This window comes from Natator depressus, chromosome 1 (assembly GCF_965152275.1).
Source record: "Natator depressus isolate rNatDep1 chromosome 1, rNatDep2.hap1, whole genome shotgun sequence".
Lineage (NCBI taxonomy): Eukaryota > Metazoa > Chordata > Testudines > Cheloniidae > Natator > Natator depressus.
The window spans coordinates 155,784,653-155,807,254 of NC_134234.1; the positions used below are offsets into that span (position 1 = coordinate 155,784,653).

Genomic DNA, 22,602 nt, shown 5'->3' on the forward strand with positions numbered 1-22,602 from the left:
CCAACCAACAAAACAAACAAAGGTATGAGGAAGGAAGTTTCTATTTATTGGGATGTGGTCATTTTCATTTTCTAATAGGAAAAAAGGCCTGCCACACTTGTACTTTGTGAAGTAAGGAGTGGTCATACATTATGTGCCCTTGGTTGTGCACTGATCTAGAGATGAGTCCAAACCAAAACCCTTGTTAGAGTTGTGTAGCTGAAGTCCCTCTCTACAATAGTCATAAAATGAAAATCTGAACATGGTGTACTCTGGCAAAGTTTAGAGTCAGATGCAAGCCACACACTCAGAAGTGTAGAAATTTGGAAATTTGATTGGTACCCATATATTTGTTGGACTAATTAAGCCATGGCACATCAGGCCTTCTTCCATCATTGCCAAACTAAACCACACGCTGTAGCGATGCCATTTGTTTGCGCTCAGCGCTACGCCACATGTGCACCAGGCTGAATGCGCCCTGTGCATGCCATACCGTGCATTGCATCTGTCATCCCACAACTTGCACACCCCCCTCATGTCAGTGGGTGCTACTTTCTCTGTGCCTCGTGCCCTGCTCTGTGCCTGACAGTTGCCCCCTGCATGCCCCGGGTGCCCTGTACCCCCTGTGTGCCAGCCAGTCCCTCGCCCCCTGCCGGGCCCTCGTGTGCCCGGGACTGGGCCCTCAGGCGCTGCGCTGTGCGCTCTCTCCGCGCCCCCTCCGGCCCAAGCGTGACGCTGCCGCCTATTGGCTGGGCGGGGCGCCCGGCTCTCAGCACCCGGGACAGCACCACGCGCCCCAGGGGCGGCAAGGGGGCGGGGCCTGTGCGTGTTGCTAGGGCGACGGCGCGCACCTCCCTCCGCCTGGGCCGGCGGTTCCCTTGGTGACAGGAACGCCGCCGCGGGGCCCGGCCGGAGCATGTCGGACCTGGGCTCGGAGGAGTTCGAGGAGGAGGCGGAGAACGACTTGGGGGTCAGTGCGGGCCGCGGCCCCTCCGGCTCCTCCGGGACCCGGCGCCGCCTCCCCCCCCGCCGGTCTGGGGCCGCCCCCGCCGCGCGGTACCGGCCCCGCGCCCCACCCGGCCGGGCGCCGCGTCACCCGCCCCTGCCTGGGGCTCGGCCGCCCCGTACAGCCCGCGGCGCCGCCCAGCGCCGGTGCAGCCCCGGCCCAGCTCTGCCCCAGGAGCCGCCCAGGCCACCAGCGGCCCCCTTTCCCCGGTGCCCTCGGCGCGCCGCCCGACAGAGCCCGCGCGGCGCTGGGCAGCCTGGTGGAGAAGAGCCGGCCCCCGCTAGCCCAGGGCTGCCCTTCACTGCCACCCAGGCCCTGCCTGCCTCCCCTGCTCACCGGGGTGCCTGGGTGGAGGAGGGGCGGGGCTGGTTGTGTGTCTGTGCGCCAAGAGAGGGTTGAAGGGTGACTTGGTTATAGTCTGTCAGTGTCCTCCTGGGGAACAAATACTTAACAATGGGCTCTTCAGTCCAGCAGAGACAGGCATAGCACGGTCCAGCGGCTGAAAGTTGTTTCTAGAGACATTCAGGCGGGACATAAGGCATACATTTTTTTAACAGCGAAGCAATTAACCATTGGAACAACTTACAAAGGGTCCTGGTGGATTCTCCATCACTGACCATTTTAAAATCAAGATAGGATGTTTTTCTAAAAGATCTACTCTGGGATTTATTTGGGAGAAGTTTTATGGCTGTGCTATACAGCGGTCAGACAAGATGATCATAATGGTCCCTTTGAATCTATAAATCCTCTTTCCCCGGCACAGCCCCAGTCTATAAGTATGTAGACTATTAATGAAAAAGGACCCATTAGACACATATCTTTAGTTTTGTCACACCTAAAAGAACTGAATTTGTAATTACTGTTACATATTTTAAGGGTCAATCGTGCTCTAATCAAAGTTAACAGAAGGCTTGCCACTCATGTCAGTCAGAGTAGGAGCAGAGCCATGGACTAGGATCACACAGAATTTTGGATTTGTAGTATTAAAGTATGGAGAAACTAAAAAAAAATAATTAATCACTGTTATGTTGGGATTCTCAAAGTCATGAGATGTGTATCTCAAACAAAATGTTTTTTAAAATAAGAAATAATCTTATAAATACAATAATGTCTTTAGTTGCTATGTTCTGTTGGAGTCTATACATTAGTGATACTCAGCTTCGAAGAGTTGCTAAGCTACTGTATTCTATGGAGTTGTAGAGATAAAAAGGACTTGAGTGAAGTCCTGCCATTTTACTATGGTATTTAGTGTCTGTTTCAACTTAGTGCTGTTTAAGTAGCAAGAATCCAGCCCCCAACAAATTTCAGTAGTTTGCAGGCAGAAGACACCTTTGGGTACCAGGTGGGGTCTGGTGGGTTAGTGCAAGATACTCACCACAGTTACCAATAGATTTCTTGGCCAGGTGCCTTCCTGGGACTCAGGAAGAAAAGGAGCTGTTCAGGACAAACAATTGGTTTCCTCTTTGTACTCATATTGGATTCAGTTTACAACCCCTGCCTCTTAAACTGCTGAATGGCTTATTCCATTTAATCAGGAATATGAAGGTGAACGCAATGCAGCAGGTGAACGACATGGACATGGAAGAGCACGATTACCCAATGGTGATACATATGAAGGAGAGTATGCCAATGGTCTGAGAAATGGGCGGGTAAGATAATTATAGAGGATTATTTTGAAAGCCATGCATGTGTTTCAGCAGTTCCATTAGTTTAGGCACTTCATTATCCTTTTAATTCAAAGTACTATATCTGTACCAAATATATTGCAGGGGACCTACAGATTTAAAAATGGTGCTCGCTACATTGGAGAATTCTTTGAGAACAAAAAGCATGGTCAAGGCATTTTTATGTATCCAGATGGATCAAAATATGAAGGTAAAATGTGCATCTTTTGTTGTTGAACATAATTATGAAGGTTTAAATATTTGAGAAGATGAGGTGCTTCAGTGGAATTATGGGAAGCAATGAGCCGGGCAGCATATTATTACCTCAATCCACAAAATTATCCCAAAATTATTTTTTCCCTCTTCATTCCTGCCTCACCACGGATGTTAGGAGAAGAGTGGATTGAACTTTTTGGCAACAGTTTATTCCTGCCAAATCATCTGATCAAGTGGAATGCTTCATTATATTTAGTGCTGAGCAAATTCTTTGCATTCTTAGTTAGAATCAGAGTAGAAGAGAGTATAATTTATGTTAAAAACAACCCAAGAACATCACAAGAATATTCATTGATGTGTAGTGATTATGCTGACAGACAGTCAAGTTCAGTCCAGAACATTTTCAGATCCTTTCAAAGAGCTATAGCTTCTGAGCATTGTAAAAAATAGGATTCAGTTCTCCACTGCATCCAAGCAAAGCAGCAGAGAGTGGAGGCTAAGGAGAAGCTAATCACAGCTCACCGTTTCTCAGCCACCCAGAGTTGGTGTAAGTTAAAACTTCAGGAAGGCAGTTTTAATTTACCCTGTTGGCAGAGAATTCATCTCCTATTTTTCCTGGACATGGCTCACTCCTCAGACTTGTCTCTATCCCCGTATACCAAATGGAATACTGTCAGCAGAACTACTGTAAGATGTGGCAGAACCAGTGGTGCAGGTAATATCCATTTCTTACTGGTACGGTGGGGCAGCAGCTAAAAGGTGGGGGGGCATGTGATCTCCCCACGTGGCCCCTCCATGTGACTCCTCCTGGCCCTGCCCCCAGCCCGGGGCCCCATGCTCTCCCCATCCCCTCCCCTGTTACCTGTGAAGGGAGTGTTCTGTCCTCCTTCTGTTGTGCCAGAGACTTCAGGAAAGGAGGAGAATGTGGGGCTGCTGGGCAGCCGCATGCCGGCAGCTCCTCCGGCGCGGCTGCTGTACCACCCACAGCCTGGCTGCCCAGTCCTGTCCTCTGGCGGGGCTGCTGTACCGCCCTCAGCCTCTCCCCCCAGTCCTATTCTTCGACGGGGCTGCTGTACCACCCACAGCCACGGTACAGCCACACCAGAGAAGAGCCATGGGGCCACCGGCTCCTCCTGTGTCTTTCGGGTACACCATAGCAGTTATAAATATCTTGCTGGTGTGGCATACCGGAGTGTACCAGCCTACTTGCACGGCTGGGCAGAACTCTACACCGGCAGAGATTTCCCCAGAATTTTCCAAGGGGAATCTGTGGCCAGAGAGCTTAGACTTAAGAATCGAGCCTTTAAAGCCTACTTTAAAAAAATGTTTTTACCCTTTGGGAGAACATTTATTTATTTATTTATTTATTTATCTTTATTGGTGAGATTGCCAACAGCAGGGGAGGAGTCCATATATATATCTGCACCTATCTTCAATATGATAGCAACCCCCACAGGGCGCATATATATATATATATATATATATATATATATATATATACATATATATGTGAGTTAACACCAAGTGACCCACTATCTATCTGTGGACAATCAGTAAATACTCCGTGGTCCACAATTTGAGACACTATGATTAATATCCTAATGCAGCTTCTACTTCTGGGAGTAGCAAGAGTCTTTTCCCTCCTCTGTATACCTCTATAAGTATGCAGTGCAGAAGAAGTGAGAGATCCAGGAGAAGAAAGCTTTATATATTATAGGTAGATAAGAAATCTGCTACTTAGTAGAAGCACCACCACCAAATGTAGGCATTATATCTGACTTTAGCCTAACCAAAAGACGGCTGAGAGGAGATATGATTGCTCTCTATAAATATATCAGAGAGATAAATACCACGGAGGGAGAAGAAGTATTTAAGCTCAGTACCAAAGTGGACACAAAAACAAATGGATATAAACTGGCCATCAGGAAGTTTAGACTTGAAATTAGATGAAGGTTTCTAACCATCAGAGGAGTGAAGTCCTGGAACAGCCTTCCAAGGGAAACAGTGGGGACAAAAGACATATCTGGCTTCAAGATCAAGCTTGATATGTTTATGGAAGGGATGATATGATGGGATAGCTTAATTTTGGCAATTAATTGATCTTCAACTATTAGTGGTAGATATGCCCAATGGCCTGTGATGGGATGTTAGATGGGGTGGGATCTGAGTTACTACAGAGAATTTTTTCCTGGGTGTCTGGCTGGTGAGTCTTGCCCACATGCTCAGGGTTTAGCTGATCACCATATTTGGGGTCGGGAAGGAATTTTGCTCCAGGGCAGATTGGCAGAGGCCCTGGAGGGGTTTCACCTTCCTCTGCAGTGTGGGGCACGGGTCACTTGCTGGAGGATTCTCTGCACCTTGAAGTCTTTAAACCACGATTTGAAGACTTCAGTAGCTCAGACATAGGTCAGGGGTTTGTTACAGGAGTGGGTGGGTGAGATTCTGTGGCCTGCGTTGTGCAGGAGGTCAGACTAGACAATCATAATGGTCCCTTCTGACCTTAAAGTCTATGATTCTATGACTTGTGATTAAGCATTCACCAGGGAGCATCACTGAACTGTTTTCATCAGAACATGGATTGGAAGGCATGGGAAGATTAGATTTACACTGATGCATCTTGCAGTGCAGAAGAAATGGATGTCAGCAGAAGTGCAAGAAAGAATTAAGTGACTTGCACAGACATAAGTTAAATTAATTTATTTGTGGCAGTGTCTTTTGGCCTGATTCATGTACTGGGAAAGCTACGCTGGATTGTTTGCTCACTGAGGAGCAATTACTTAAGCATTACCTCATGGTTTGCTTTCTGAGGCTAAAATACTCCTAAAATGAGGTCAGACTATATTTTACTAGTGCAGTCTTTGTTTTATATTTCCCCCTCTAAGGAAAGAAGTCTTCATTGATGTCATTGTGACTCCCTTACTTTCTGTCTGCACCTATCTTTAATATGATAGCAACCCCCACAAAAAAACAACCATAAAACTAAGTTATATAGGCCCAATCCACAAAGTTATTTAGCCTCCTCACTTCCATTGAAATCAATGGCATTCCATTGAAATTAACATGTGCCAGCAGTTCTCCTTCCATCCCCATATGCTCTTTTAGACTTCTTTTACAGCATTATTTAATATAGCTTGATTTAGAACTTTGCCCTGAACAGAATTCTCAGGATTAATCTGAAGGGTCACTACAATCTTCTACAAATAACAGATTTTAAGAATGCGGTTTCTTCCTTTGTGGTAGCAATGTCTAGGAAATGCAACAGTTTAAGCAAGATACTTAAAGAGTCTCATAAGACAGAAGAGCAGCATATCGTTAGTCCAGCTCCTGAAATAGAAGCTCATACAGAATATTTCCCCACATTTTAGTACTAGGAATGACTGATTCAATCTGATTTTCTTCACTGTCTTCCCTGAAATATGAGACAGATAAGTCAGACTCCAGCTGCTTCATTAACCATCTTCAAAGAGTTCCTTTCCAGGATGACATTTAATGTGAGGACTAATGCTGTCTCTGCAAAACATCAGGAGGTTGATCTGATTGTTGAAAAAAATGAATAAAAAATGTCAACAGAGTAATGCTGTACACTATACCATCAGCTTTGAAAGAGGAGTTCAGAACCGAAGACAAAGTTTTTAAATTTAAGTGCTTAATTTTAGGCACCCACATCCATATTTATGCCCCTAAATGAGTGAACAGATTTTCAGATGTTCTGAGCCACCCACCTCCTGTTGCACAGTATCTGAAAATCAGAAAGCTCAGTTACTGGTTTTGGCTTAGGTTCTTTGGAACCTGTTAAAAGATTATTTCAGCTACAGTATAAGACACACTGAAATAGTCCCACCCTATCATCCTTCCATCTGATGTGTGTAAATTCTCTCAGATCTTAAAGGTGACCTGGAAAGGAAAATAATTTGCCTTGTGCTGTCTTTTTTTGCTGCTTTGTGATGTGCAAAGAAGGCCTGAAAGGTAGGGGTTTTGCCCTGTGTTAGAAATTTAAATCTTGTGAAGGCCAGAAGACTATATTTACTGGAGAGTTAGTGAAATGGTGATAATCTGAAGTGTTAGTACAGTGAACGTTGTCTGAGTTTACATTTTCAAATACTATATATTCTTCATTCACATAAAAGTCGACTACATGTCTAGATGATCATTCTAAAGGCTGACTTCTGTGACAAGTAAAATTTATCACATCTCACTCTGTTTTTATCATGTCCATTGCAGGAGAATGGGTAGCAGACCAAAGACATGGCAATGGAATTTACTACTACGTGAATGGAGACACCTACACTGGAGAATGGCTTAGCCACTATAGGTTTGTTTCATTATTACAGTGAACTTTCAAGTTTCTTGATGAAGTAAAAAAAATGTTGTCTTCAGAGTTGTGGATGTCCTTTTGAAAGAGAGAGCTGTGGGAGGGCCTTAGTAACCAAATCCAGTTTGGAATGGGAGGAAAGCCTGCAGTAAGACATCAGCTGATTTAAATAGAGCCAGACACAGAAGGCAGATGAGCATGAATGTATGAAGAAGATGTTATTGGTGTTGGAAATATGGGCTAATGTGGCATTTATTTTGTTCATATGTTTAATGCATTAAAATTGCAAAGAAATCCTGCATTGTTAATTTACAGTAATATAAAGTAAAATTATTATTTGCTTCTCAGGCATGGGCAAGGTACATACCTCTATGCAGAGACTGGCTCTAAATATGTTGGTGGCTGGGTAAATGGGCAACAGGAAGGAGCAGCTGAACTTATTCATCTAAAGCACAGATACCAGGGCAAGTTTGTAAATGGAAATGTAAGTACTGTATGTTGGAAAATGCTATTTCAATTTGAAAAACTAGCAAATGTTGTTGTTTTGGTATGTACTGTTTACATTGAAAAATTAAACCAGGTTCCCCATTTTTCACAGTATTCTTTGAACCATAAATGTAACAGATGTAAATGAATCAATGAGGATGCAAAGTTTCTCCAAAGTTTAGTTTTCTCATTGCATTTTTATTTAATATTGTGTCAATTACATAGTACAGTGTTAAGTGATCTTTTGTATTTTTCATTTACTCCTTCAGAGTTTGCTAGCTTCAAAGTCTTGCTAACTTTTTGTTTCTCTTTGTACAGCCGATAGGTCGTGGAAAGTATGTCTTCGATATTGGGTGTGAACAGCATGGTGAATACACACATCTAGACCAGGTAAATAATATAATACAGACTATACCAAATGTTAGAAAACTTACCAAGTCAGTTCAGCCTGTTCAAGTGTGGCCTGCCTAGCTCATTACAGGTACTGTATATTTTAAAAGTCCAACAGCTTTAGTATGTGCTTTTCTAAGCACCAGAGTCAAAAAATCTTGTCTGGCTACTGTGCTGTGCAAGCCCTGACATATGAAGGCCCCATTGCTGCTCTCATTGCAGACACTAGACATTTTGCCATTGATGTCAGTGAAAGCAGGATCATACCTTGCTAGCCTTCTGCAATACAAAAAAGCCAGACAGAATTTTGATTGACTTTGACCTCCATTTTGAAGATGTCATGTCCGTGTACCAGATATGGACTGGCTTCAAAGCTTGCTTATATACACCAGATGTATTCATCATAAGATCCTTTAATGCTGTGCTCGGTATAGTTGACGTTCATTTAAATAAAGTATTTTACACACCATGCCACTTAGTGGCTGAACAGTGTAATATATTTTAGCACTCCATTACAGAAGACTGGAAAATAAAAATATAGTACTAAGTAATTCTAAAATTTAGTGGAAAACGACAGGTGCAAATTTAGAGCCACAACTGAGACAACTTTTGAAAATGTGGTCTATTATTCTCCTGATCCTGTGAGGTACTAAGTACTGTGACAGGGTCAGGCCAGATGGCTATAGGAGAGTAATTTTTTTTTTGAAGCAAAAGATGTTTTTATTTGCGTAGCACACTTACAAAGTAAAAACAGCAGCATATGCAATGTGTAATACAGCAACCAATCACAATTGTTTTCTCATTAGCTTCAGGGGAGGGAAGTGTTCAAGCTTGCCTGGGCCCAGAGCGGGGGGCTTCCTTGACTCATGTGGTCTTCCACTCTGCCGAGTTACCTGGTGGCCAGAGCGAGGGGGCTTCATCGACTCTCAAGGTCTGCCACCCCCTCGAGTTACCTGGCGCCACGCCCAGTGTCACCAACAATTCCCTCCTCTGAAAGCACCCAACAAGAGGGGCAGGCTGTGGGGTGGACAATCTGGGGGGCGGGGGGTACATGCACCCACGTGTGAAAGGACCCCTCTAAGGTGGTGGTGTCCACAGCAGCAATGGCTGGGGCCCCTTACTCTCTCCCCCAATCAAAGGGTCAGACAAAGGGACCTGGACGGGGACACCGAGCAGAGAATCTCGGACAGCGCCCACCACTCCTCAAAAGCATCAAGGGAGTTGGTGGAAGCCGCCCAGAGGAACTCCGCCCGGATACGTGAACGGACCGAAGATCGGAAAACGGCCCCACAGTCACAGGAAACTCTATCAGCCAACCTCCTCTCTCTGGTTTTATAGATGGCCGTTTTAGCCAGGGCCAGGAGGAGGTTAACTAGGAGATCCCGCGACTTTGTGAGGCCATGGATGGGGAGTGCATAAATAAAAAGGTGAGGGGAAAAATGCAACCAAAAACGTAATAGGAGATTTGTGAGGAGCTGGAACAGGGGCTGCAGCCTGGCGCACTCCAAATATACATGCGCCAGGGTTTCCCTCACACCACAAAAGGGACAAGTATCTGGGACGGGGGTGAACCGCGCCAAGTACGTGCCCATGCTCACAGCTCCGTGAAGGAGCTGCCAACTGATGTCCCCGACGGGCCTCGGAACCAAGGTGGAATATAGGCTGGCCCACCGGGGCTGCTCACCCTCCAAAGGTGGCAGAAGGTCTCGCCACTTTGTGTCGGAACGGGACACTAGGGTGAGGGCATGAAGGGTGTGGAGCACAAGCTTGTATAGATGTTTTCTTGGCGCGGTTTGGAAGCGTACCGGCTGCAGTTCATTCAGCCGGCTCGCAGTGAAGGGGTGAGGGGGATTGATTGGGTGTGCGGGGCAGGAGTCCAATCAAAGGGTCCGGCGGGCCTGGGGTAGAGGGTGGGCGGGGCGTGCCCTTGAGCAGGACCCGGTTGAGGTAAGCTCGAGCAGCGGGCGGCAAAGCGGCCTTCACCTCCTGAAGTACGCGCCGGGGGGGTACGAGGTCTGGAGAGCCCCATGCGCCGGGCGAGCGTCAGGGGATCCAGCCAGTCTCCCCAGTCGTAGTCTAGGAGGTCTCCGACACTCTTGACTTCTGCCAGGATCAAGCTCTGGCGCACCGAGCGGGACTCCGCCACCTGCACACGGAGCTGGGGGTTGTGCAGCAGGGGTTCCGTGAGGAGGCCGCCACGGACTTGGTCGTTAAAAACAGTTTCCAAGTACGGAGGAGGTCCTGGTAGAAGACCGGCAGCCCGGAGAGGTCTCGCAGAAGACCTCCCGGACGGAGATAAAAGAGCTGCTGGTCATATCGGAGCCCTCGGATGCGGCGCAGGATGGCGTGCGCCAGTGTGCTCCACGCCGAACTGCCTGCACCATAGAGGAGCCTCTGTAGGGCCTGGAGGTGGAAGACACGGACCTGAATGTGTAGACACTTCAGGCCCTGTCAAGGTTCCTTCCCCACTCTGAACTCTAGGGTACAGATGTGGGGACCTGCATGAAAACCTCCTAAGCTTACTTTTACCAGCTTAGGGGAAGGTTTGGTAAAAATCCTCACCAATTTGCATAGGTGACCACAGACCCAAACCCTTGGATCTTAGAACAATGAAAAAGCATTCAGTTTTCTTACAAGAAGACTTTTAATAGAAGTAAAGGAATCACCTCTGTAAAATCAGGATGGTAGATACCTTACAGGGTAATTAGATTCAAAACATAGAGAATCCCTCTAGGCAAAACCTTGTTACAAAAAAGACACACAGATAGGGATAGTCATTCTATTCAGCACAGTTCTTTTCTCAGCCATTTAAAGAAATCATAATCTAACACATACCTAGCTAGATTACTTGCTAAAAGTTCTAAGATTCCATTCCTGTTCTATCCCTGGCAAAAGCAGCATACAGACAGACACAGACCCTTTGTTTCTCTCCCTCCTCCCAGCTTTTGAAAGTATCTTGTCTCCTCATTGGTCATTTTGGTCAGGTGCCACCGAGGTTACCTTTAGCTTCTTAACCCTTTACAGGTGAGAGGATTTTTCCTCTGGCCAGGAGGGATTTTAAAGGAGTTTACCCTTCCCTTTATATTTATGACAGGCCCTGTCCTCCTTCCTTCAGGGGTAGATGAAGAACCCCTACAGGGGCCCAGTGCGTTCCTGACCAAAAGAACCCCAGAATCGATGTCTGGAGGTTGGTCAGGAAACCCAGGGCTGGGACCAGGGTGTTGAGCGGGTACCAGAGCATGGACAGGACTAGTTGATTAAGCACCAGCGCTCTCCCTCGGAGGGAGAGACATTGGAGTAGTCCTGTCCATTTCCGGAGCCACTCTGTCACCCCGCCCTCTAAATTTTCCCAGTTCTCCGGCGGAGAGGGATGCGTGGCAGAAAGGTAAACGCCGAGGTAGAGCAGCGGACCCGCGCTCCACTGGATGGTCTGAAGCGCGGGTGGGAGGGAGCTCGCCTGCCACCAGTCTCCCACCACCAAGCCAGAGCTCTTGACCCAGTTGACCCGGGTGGAGGAGGCTGCCGAATAGATGGCCTGGCAAGCCTCCACCCGCGCCAAGTTGCCGGGGTCCTGGATCACGAGGAGCACATCATCGGCATACGCCGACAGGACCAGCCACAGCTCCGGCTACTGCAGTACCAATCCTGTCAACCTCCTGCGGAGGAGACAGAGGAAGGGCTCGATTGCCAGAGCGTACAGCTGGCCCGAGAGGGGGCACCCCTGCTGTACTCCTCGCCCGAAGCTGACCGGTTCAGTCAGGGTCCAGTTGAGCTTAACCAGACACTCTGCGGAAGCGTACAGCACCCGGAGAAAACCCACAAACTGGGGTCCGAAGCCAAACGCCTGCAGAGTGCTCAGGAGGTACCCATGGTCCACCCTATCGAACGCCTTCTCCTGATGTAGGGACAGGAGGGCGAACGACAGACCGTCTCTACGCCCGAGTTCCAAAAGGTCCCGAACCAGAAATAGGTTATCAAAGATACTGCAGTCCAGGACGGTGTAGGTCTGGTCTGGGTGGATCACGTCCGCCAGCACAGACCCTAGCCGCAGCGAGATTGCTTTCGCTATGATTTTGTAGTCTGTGCTGAGGAGCGAGACGGGACGCCAATTTCGTAAATCGCGGAGGTCCCTCTTCTTCGGCAATAAGACGAGCACAGCTCGCCTGCACGAAAGAGGGAGGACCCCACTCTGCAGAGACTCGGCTCAGACGGTGACTAGGTCTGGGCTGAGGACGTCCCAAAACATGCGGTAGAACTCCACGGTCAGCCCGTCCATGCCTGGAGACTTATTAGTGGGCATACGACGGAGGGCTTCCAAGAACTCGGCCAGAGTGAGAGGCAATTCTAGCCGGTCTCGGTCGCTCGCGCTGACCGTAGGGAGCTCCTTCCAAAGCACTCTGCAAGTGCTAGGGTCGGTCGGATCCGGGGAGAAAAGACTTGCGTAGAAGGCTTGGGCCCTTCCGCACATCTCCGCCGGTTCCGTGACGGGGGTGCCGTCTTCTGCCAGGAGGCAGGTGACGTGTTTCTTGGCCCCCCTCATTTTCTCCAGGGCATAGAAGAAGCGGGAGCAGCGATCCATCTCCCGAAGGAGGCGGATGCGGGGTCGAACAAAGGCGCCCCGGGCCCGATGGTCCTTGAGGGCCCGGAGCTCCTCCCTCTTCTTCCGGCACGCTCCGCAGAGGAGCAGGTCTTCGGGGCTGGTGGCCAAACGCCTCTCCAGCTCTAAGACCTCCCGTTCCAACTGCTCTATCGCCTCATTTCTCCGTCGGCTGGTGCCCCGGGTGTAGTCGCGGCAGAAAAGCCGGGCGCGCACCTTTCCCAGGTCCCACCATCGCTACGCCGAGGGAAAGGCACGCCGCTGCCCTTGCCAGGCCAGCCAGAATTCCCGGGAGGACATCACAAAGCCCTCATCCTCCAACAGGCTGTTGTTAAAATGCCAATAGGCTGGCCCCGGCCTCTCCGCACAGAGGGAGGCTGTCACGGTGGCTAGGTGATGGTCAGAAAATGGGGCCAGCCAAATGCTGGAGCAGTGGGCTCGTGAGAGATGGAAGCGTGATAAATAAATGCAGTCCAACCAGGAGTGGCTCGACCAATGGGCTTCCCCCCAGACAAAGGTGAACGTGGAAGTGTCATCCGGGTGGTGGTCACGCCAGATGTCCACTAGGGAGTGATGTTCAACTATCTCCCGGACGGTGTCCGCGGCGGCTGGGCACTGCTCGGTCCCCGAGCAGTCTCGCTCCTAGAGGGTGGTATTAAAATCCCCTCCCAGGACCAGGCACTCATGAGAATCTAAGGCGCCTAGGAAGGCGGACGCCTGCTGATAGAATTGCAGCCGCTCCGGGCCCGATGTCGGGGCATAGACGTTAACGAGGTTAACCACGAGCTCCTCTATACGGACCTGGAGATGCAGCAGGTGACCCGGCATGGCCTCGGCTACCCCTAGCACCTCGGGCCGTAGGTTGGGGGAGAACAGGGTCGCCATTCCAGCCTGCCAAATCGTGGAATGGCTAAAGTAGACCCTGTCCCCCCACTCCAGCCGCCAACTGTCTTCGGCGGTCGGATCCGTATGGGTCTCCTGCAGGAAAACCACAGAGTACCCTCCCTCCCGAAGGAAGGAGAGCACCTGGGACCTGCGGAGAGCCATCCTACAACCCCAGGTGTTCGACGTTGCGATGGTGAGAGGTGTCATGGGGGAGGCCGGGGGGATCCTCACTGGCAGGGATGCTTGCATCCCCCAGCGGGCCGCGCAACAGTCCTTGACCCATCCTGTAGGTGAGTAATTGGTCACGGAAGACGAGGACCTGCCAGTAGGCCGCGGCATCCTGCTTCCCCGTCCCTTTATCTTCCCCCATGAGGGCCCTTGTGGCCCGGAGGATTTGAAAAAAATCCCCCCATCGTTGGAGAGCAAGCTGTACCTTGTTGCGGGAGCCACGGACATCCTCTAAGAACTTCCGCAGCTCTCCTCGCAGCTCATGGGGGGGGTGGGGTTACGGTTTTCCGGTTGTTCCCCAGCGGGGCCCTTGGTGTAGCCCCGTGGTCCACTAAAATGGACAAGCAGGGTGTGGACCCCTGACGGGGTGCCTGATGGGCTGGAGTTTCTAGGCCCGCCTCAAGCTCTGGGGCGATAGGGTGTGGTGGAGGGAAGATAGCAGCTCCTAATGGGTCGGGGCAGGAGAACACAAAGGCCGCTCCCTGGGGGTCATCAGTTGGGAAAGGGAAGGAGACAGCCCCGGTGGCGGCAATGACATTGCAGGAGGTAAATTGGATAGGAGCAGGGGCACGGGCAGAGGCGAGGTTCTGGGTTTCGGGAGGCAAGCAGCTGGATGGTGGTGCCTCCCGATCAGACTCGAGGGTTAATGGGGTGGAGAGGGAGCTCTCAGTGATATCGGGCACGGGCTCTATGGTGGATTTAGCGGCCACAGCATCAGGAGGTGGATTATCTTCTGTTGGGCCCCAGCCCGGGAAGGAAATTGATTGCTCCGCACCAACGGGGGGTGCCCCATGCGACTCGTGTCCCAGCCGCGTGGCACCGGCTGTCACCTGAGCAGGCTCGGTGGTCGTCAGCAGGGTGCCATCAGCGGCCGGGTTGGTGGAGGAGTCCAGGGGCTCCTCGGAGGTGGGAGCAGAAGCAGCAGTTAGGGGGAGGGAGCATGGGGAAAAGAGTGGTGGAGTGAGGTCGCCGAAATCGAGGTTTGCTGGCAAAAGGTCATCCTCCCCCTGGGCGACAGGGGTCAGATCTAGGGCCTCGATCTCCTCGAACATGGAGGAGAGGACACTTTCCGTCACCCCGGGGTTCTCCCCGCTGGCACCCGCCACAACGGCTTCCTCGGGGTTCACGGGGGTTTCGGGTAGTGTCAGGACAGAAGGGGCTTCCTCAAGGGTCTCGGAGGGAAGGGTCTCCCGTGGAGGGGAGACACTACCTTCCGGTGCTACCACGTCTTTCCCGGCTGACACCGGTGGATGGGACGCACTCGTGGTCAAAGCGGAAGGTTCGGCATCGGTGCCCCCCTTCATGGTCTTCCGGGGGGCCTCCGCCTCAGCTAGATGAGGTGGAGCTTGAGCCTTCTGCTTGCTTTGGTTCCCCTGGACTAGGGCCCAGCCCTCCATGGCATCATCTGGGGGCTGGTTAGCAGGGGTCGTGTCAGGGGGTAAAGGCGATGGCTCAGGGACTTGGGGGGACGGGACGGTGGGGCGGCATAAGGGAGGGAGGATTCTCCTTGGGGCAGGCTCTCTCCCATGGCTGGTGGTATCTCTGCCACACCCTCCTCCATAGGCCCCGCCAGATTGTCAGCAGCGAGGGCAGGGCTCTCCCGCTCGTCTGAGTGTTGTAGGGGAGGTGCCCCTGGGGCCTGAGAGGGAGAAGTGGTGGTCCGAAGAGGAGGGGGGGGTGGGTTCGGGTATCGGGCGGTGAGGGGCATCGGCAATGAGGGGGCCGATGTCCTGCCGGGTCTCGGGGATCCCAGGTGCCCCTCCTTGCCGGGCTAAGGAGCAGTCCCTCCGGACATGCCCTGATGCCTGGCAGAGGTAGCACCGGGCTTCCCCCGTGGAGAAATACACCCGGTAACGGGCCCCCTGGTGGGGGACTAGGAAGGACCCCTCGAGCGCCTCTCTGTCACATGCCACTGATGGCAGTAGAAGCTGCGCTTGCCGGCGGAAGGAAAAGATGTGATGGAGGGTGGGATCCTTGCAGCCCAACGGGAGAGGGCTGATGACAGAAACAGGTTTCCCCAGGGTGGAGAGGGTGGGTAACAGGGCAGCATTGGGGAGAAAAGGAGGGACAGAGGTCAGGACCAGGCGGACGCCCAGGTCCTCTAGCGGCTCTAGGGGGACAAACCCCCCCCCACCGCCAGGCCCCTCTCCACCACCTCCTGGGCGGCAGCCTCCTATGCTAAGAAGAAGACGACCTTCCCGTACATTTTGGAGGCCGCCACAATGGCCGAGGGCTCCACCACCCTCGCCAACGCCCGCTCGTAGGTCTCCACGTGGGGTGAGGCGGGCACCAGGAGGCATCGGACACCGTGCTTCCTTGTCATGGTGGAGAAGGGGCCCCGGCCCCTGTTGATGGTGGCGGAGGCGGTGGGCGGGAGAGATGACGAGGCGGCAGGCGGGGGGCTGCCGCCGCCCGGGCATACGTCCTGGGGGGTGAGGGAGGGACACCTGCAGAGCTGGTGGAGGGAGGGACACCCGCAGAGCAAGGCAGCGGGGAGGGACGCCGTGGTCGGTGGCGGGGCCACAGCAGTGGAGGGCCTGGTGGTTTTAGCGGGGCCCTTCCCCTTCTTTTTGCCCTCGCCTTTCCCGCCGCTTGTGGGGGGCTCCCCTGAAGTCTGGGGAGGCGGTGGGCATGGCAGCAGTGGAGGTCACCCCGGTGCCCTCCATTGCTGATGCCCCAGCGGGGGCGGTGGCAGGTGGTTAAAAGTAGTTGGGGTCAGGTAAAAAGGGACAGGCTGCGGGATGGGCAGTTCGGGGGGGGGGCACATGAACCACCGTACGCTTGTCCAGAGAGTCCTGTTTGGTTGGCTGGTGCTTCTGGCCCACACGGTGGAATCAGGGCGAGCAGCTAAGTCCAGAGGCAGATGTTAAACAGCCAGCAATGACGATCGAGGGGGCAGTGATGAGGATAGTACTGTGGGGGTTGGGAGGACACAGATGGATCAGGGGGCAGCTCCGTGCTACACCCCCTGTGTCCCTACAAACACAGTCACGACACAGTCAAGGCCTCCCCCCACACGAGAGCACAGTTTGAAAGCTACTCAGTCTTGGGCCCCCTCCACAGCGATTTGTAGATTCCCCGGGCGGTGTTCCTCCAGTAGACGGCTTTTTCTCTATGTCTGTTCTGGGCTTTCTTTTTTGCATTCCAGAAATGCTGGAGCAAGTGATAAGATTCCTCTCAGCCAGAGATGGGTCTGCAGACAAACAGCAAGCGGCTGGGTCTGGGGGCTGGATCCCTCCACTCCCCCCCTCTGGGGAGCAGGCCGGCAGGCCCCCCCTCTCTCCAGGGGGGGGTTTCAGCTGGAGCGGCAGCAGCATCCGAGGGCAGGTGGGGGGGGGGGGCTAACAGCCAGCCGGCAGCCGGCCAGCACTCTAGCAACAGCAGAGAAAGAAAAAAAAAACAACAAAAAGAAAAGAAAGGGGGGAGAGCATCCGGCCCGGTCGAGGGGGAAGCTGAAAGCTGGGGCAAAAGGCAAGGAAAGCCCAGGCCAGAGAGCAGCGGTAGGAGAGCAGGCTAAGTAGGTCCCTTTTCCCTTGGTAAGGTAACAGGGAAGGTTTCAGAACAATCAGGAACCTTCTGGAGACAATTAAGACAGGCTGATTAGAACACCTGCAGCCAATCAAGAAGCTGCTAGAATCAATTAAGGCAGGCTAATCAGGGCACCTGGGTTTTAAAAAGGAGCTCACTTCAGTTTGTTGTGTGAGTGAGGAGCTGGGGGCAAGAGGCACTAGGAGCTGAGAATGAGAACTGTTGGAGGATGGAGGTGTACAAGCATTATCAGACACCAGGAGGAACGTCCTATGGTGAGGATAAAGAATGTGTTGGGAGGAGGCCATGGGGAAGTAGCCCAGGGAGTTGTCGCTGTTGCACAGCTGTTCCAGGAGGCACTCTAGACAGCTGCATTCCACAGGGCCCTGGGCTGGAACCTGGAGTAGAGGGCGGGCCCCGGTTCCCCCAAATCCTCCCAACTCCTGGTCAGACTCAGGAGGAGTCAACCTGGACTGTAGGTTCAGAAAAACGGCCAAGCTGAGGGCTGCCGTGAAGCTCCAAGGTGAGCTAATCCGCCAATAAGCGCAAGACCCACCAAGGTAGAGCAGGAACTTTGTCACAATACCCACAACTCCACAGTACCCACAACTGAATAGTATTGGGGAATTATTTTTCTTCTTGCTTTTGAGTGTGGTCTTTCAGACCTGTTTCTGACTACCTAGTTATATAATAACTACATATTCTAGTTATATAATAAAAATAATAATGCATAACTAGAAATTACAAATATATTTGTAGCTTAGTATTTTGGTTTCAAGGTAACAAACATGCTGCATTTAGTTCAGAACTTACTCTTTTTCTATATTGCCTGACATGCCAGATCTTAGTCTATTACATGCTATTTCAAAACTTCCAGTGAAGCAATTATTTCAAATATAATCTCACCTAAATGAAAGTTTTGGGCAATTTGTAATGTTTTTTTTCTTCAAAAAGGGTCTTTCTAATTTTTCCATCTTTCTACATTTAACATGTCAATCTAGTTCACGTTTATTTCTTTTCTTTCATTGATTTGCTCAGCTAATACAACTAAAGGACAAGAGAAAGGGCAGCAAAAAACTGCCTTCTGTTCCAGGGTATGGGAACCCACACACCACTGAAGGCTTTATCTTCATAGAGCCTAGTGTAACAGAGGTGCTCTCTGGGTTTGAATGAAGTGTTTCTGCTGCATGGTTTTCCCACATTTAACAAAAAAAAGGAGTGTGGGAAACAATATCTCTTCATAATATCAGTTTCAATGAGAAACTTTTGCTTTACCTGTAAAATTTAACTCCAGTTGTTTTTGTTTGTTAAGACCTTTGACAGTCTTAGCCCCTAACTATAGCAATTACTCTCAAGTGAATCCTGTGATTATTTTTTACTGTAGGTCACAGTGCTATACTCTCATTACAGTAATGAGAATAAACAGTCAAAACTTTGCTTGTTTGCTGTAGTTGAAATAGTTGTAGTACAAGACTCATTTTCAAATAAAATTGATTTAAGAAAAGTTAGCTTTCAGTACAGCTAGCTAGTCTATTGGTTAAACTCTCCCACTTTTGTATAAAATCATTCTTATTTGTAAAGAAAGTGACAGAAGGGCTGATATTGAGAGCACAAAAGCTCATGTACAATATTACAATCTTCATAAGTTTCATGGATCTTACCTGAGCACAGACTGCACAACCGTGAGAAGCAAAGAGCAATTTTCTCTTTCTTGCCTATTTCTGTAAGGGGTTGGGACAGAAAGCTGTATCATCCCACTGGGAGAACCGGGATGCATTTTCCCTCTGGTGCTGAATGCCTCCGTGAGCTCCCTATGTGCCAGATCTATGGTGTAGGCTGGTGTGGAAAGGAGGCGGGTAATGATCGTGCCTTCTCTCCTTTCCATCCCTTTTGTGGAGTTGGGAAAATGGAACAGCCCAGTCTCTGTAGGTACTGCTCTTAGGCTCAGCCCTTCTGAGAGTTGCAGAATGATTGAGGAAGAAGGCTCTTTGGGCCTTCATGACACCCTGTGTTGCCTGAATCTAAGCATAAGAAAGAGGAAACTAGCAAAAAAAAAAAAAAAAATTAAATTTTGAGACCAACATTGTAACTAACTAACTGACTGCCTCCAAGTTTTCTAGCTTGGAATGATTTTCTCTCTCTTCTAAAATTTGTGACTATTAATGTTGTTCGGTTGTTGTTACATATTGGCACCTTATTCTAAAGGGCTGTATTGTTACCATTTCAAACTCAGGGTAAAGAGATTTCAGTACATGGAAACAGGCTCGTAGTCATTACCTTCACATTCCCAAATGTGATGCTAGATTTTTTTGTTTTTTTAGGATAAAGGGGAGGAAGAGGAAGAGGAGGAATCTGTGTCAATAATTCCAAAATGGAAAGCAAAAAATATTACTAAATTAACTCTGTGGACACCAGGGGTTGAAAAACCACCACCTGCTGAAGAGTCTCTAGCAGCAGAAGAGATGCCAGCAACTGCAGGTTTGTCCCAATGAACTGTTGGAAACCCCTGCCCCCCAAAATTCCTTAAACTGTTTCTGCCCGATTAATTTGAATATATCATAATAAGAGAGTTGTACTTTTTGTCAGTTTACAAGGTGCTGGATATTAGTGACAGCTAAAAGTTTGAAGGTTCATCTTATTGCACCACGTTCATATGCTGCACAATGCATACTGAGTGTACTTCCATTTGATATAATGTGTTATTAGTAACAGACACAACTGTCCTGGGAAGCCTGTAACATTAGAGAAATTATTACAATCTGATTCAGGGCTTGATACTGCAAACCGTCTATAAGCATTCCCCATGAAATCAGTGGGACTACTCACATGAGCAAAGGCTACAGGATTGGGCCTAAGATGTTAGCTGTTACTTAAGAATTAAAAATAATGGCAATGAGCAGATCTATAAAAGTCTTCTCCGCTCCCCCCATAGTCTGGCATATATCTCCTTTTCTCCCATTTCAGTTACTGAGGAACCTCCTGCTGAGGAACCTGTTGAGGTTGGGGAACCTCCTGCTGAAGCTACAGAGCCCATTGAAGAGCTGTCCTCACTTAAGGAGGGAGAAGAAGAGGAGGAAGGGGGCAAAGACGATCAAGTGGATCAGGGTGAGGAAGAAAGAGAGGAATGAGTGATTATAGTTGGTCATCTGAAATGATGCATGTCAACTAGCTGAACATGTGTCACTGTGTGGGGGCACATTATCATTCTGAAAAGATAGTAAACTCTTGTTTTTCATAAAGGGCCAAATCTTCACAAGGTGGCTTCTAATTTTGTATACTGAATTTTATGTGCATTATTGTTTGCACATAATGGATATTTGAAATTTGCGTGTACAAGGAGGCCGGGCTGACATGCCTTACCAAATTTAACCCCTCAGAGTGAAGCTTTTCCCCCCTATGAGAGGAATGTTCTCCTCACTGGAATGAAAAAACAGATCCAAAACACCCTAAGAGATAATGAAACAAACCTTTTCTATTAATGTAAAATTTGTTGAGTTAGAAAGTTAAACTGACACACCGGACTTCAAACAATATCACATCACACAAAGCTTTGTTCTGAAGAAAAGAAATATAATTACTATTGATGGGTCTGATCTTTGTAATACACTAAATGGAAAGCAAGAGCTAACCAACACCAGAACTTTGGATGTTTGAAATCTACATATGGATTTGGAGGTTGATCCCTTTGGTGACACTTGCGCACACTCATTCAGAAAGCTAAATGAATTATTAAAAGAAACTAGTTTTGAAAATGAAGTTATTGCTTTTTAATGTTTGAATGTTTTAAGTATAGTTTCTGAATTTTCACTATTTTTAAAAAAATATTTAAATTATTAAAATTATTAGAAGGTATTATAAAATGAGGCCTGTGTTAAGCCATATTTTATGAGTAAATCTCTGCCTAATTAAAATACGGGCTGCATAAATTAAAACATATCCAGATTTGTAAACTTTTATTCTAATGTTTCCAACCACCAAGTGTTTGATTCTCAGTTTTTCATCAATCCATTTCATGTTAAGGTAAGGTGCAAAACTGACAACAGGAGCCAGAAAAACAATTAAATGGCTTGAAAATATGCTGAAACATACCCTAAACATGTAGAGCTAAGTTCTTTGATTTCAGTGGAGTTATGTCCACAAAGAATTTGGCCCCTAATATACAGAATGTGATGATGCTGAATATACTTGTAATTTTTAGGCCTCATTATTACTTTATTGATGAGTGTTCTCTAATAATGAAATATTGATTGAGTAGCCCACACCTCAGTAATTAATAATTTTTGTAATGAACTGAATCCGTCCATTTAAGTCCTGCAGCAGTCTGTTGATGAGCCTAGGACTATGAGTATGGGTTATACGGTTATGTCCTTATTCGTTTACCATAGGGTCTTTACTTTGGTAATGTGAATACAGTAAGTGGACTCTAAATTTAAAACAGTTTAATAGTAATAGGGATTTTGTTATATCCCATATATGCCTATCTTCTAACAAGAGTAGGATTTTCTAAAGCACTCCACTTAGGCTCACTCCTAATAACTAACTAGACAGTATATGTAAGGAGCCTGCATTATATTTTCCAGGATAAAGTATTACTACAATGAGTGAATTAATTAAAAAAGATTTAAAGGACTGTTATTTTATTAAATGTACCCCAAATTTCATGTTTTTCCCCCAACAGTAAATACTAGTTTAGAGGAGAAGGAGGAAGAATCAAAGGAATCAGAGGAGGCAGAAACAAATAAAGAAGAATAAAACCAAATAAGGAAATTACACAGAAAAAAGCTAGGTACCATAGCCCTGTATTATTCTTATTTAATTGAAAGCTCTGTTACATTGTTTTGAATAAACATATTCTTCGGGATACTTTGTATAGAGAATGCCTTTTTGGGTGTTTTTCTGAACTCGGAGTTAGAAATCAAACTCTGAGTCCATTTTATTTGCTATATACAGTAGGTGTAACCACTGGTTGAACTCAGTGGGACTCCTCACATGGATAAAGTTACTCATTTGTGTAAGTGATTACAGGATTGGGCAATATCTTTGGACTCCTTCATATTATTACTTTAAAATGGAGTGTACACAAACAAGAAGAGAAATTCTCAGTAATTTCCCATAACATATCAAACCATTGTTCACTGAAGTCTGTATCTTAACTGTGGCATTGGTCTATGCCTAATTTTTCACGGGAAGGTGAACCTTGGATCTTATAGTCCTCAAAGTCCTGAAGAGCAGTACCAAAACAAAGCCTCTATGTTGGAAACTAATTCACATCATCAAAAATATTTTTGAAATTCTGATATTATAAAGCAAT

At 48.5% G+C, this 22,602-nt stretch overlaps 1 protein-coding gene across 1 annotated transcript; it reads left to right on the forward strand.

Annotated features, from left to right (window-relative positions):
- Positions 1-712: 712 nt before the first annotated feature.
- Positions 713-22,109, forward strand: RSPH1 (radial spoke head component 1). Its single transcript, XM_074969555.1, has 9 exons — positions 713-949; positions 2,521-2,634; positions 2,755-2,860; positions 7,087-7,177; positions 7,526-7,661; positions 7,982-8,053; positions 19,613-19,769; positions 20,256-20,396; positions 21,970-22,109. Exons 1-9 carry the CDS (start codon positions 896-898, stop codon positions 22,041-22,043), a joined length of 945 nt encoding a protein of 314 aa, XP_074825656.1. The 5' UTR covers positions 713-895; the 3' UTR covers positions 22,044-22,109.
- The last annotated feature ends 493 nt before the right edge of the window (positions 22,110-22,602 follow it).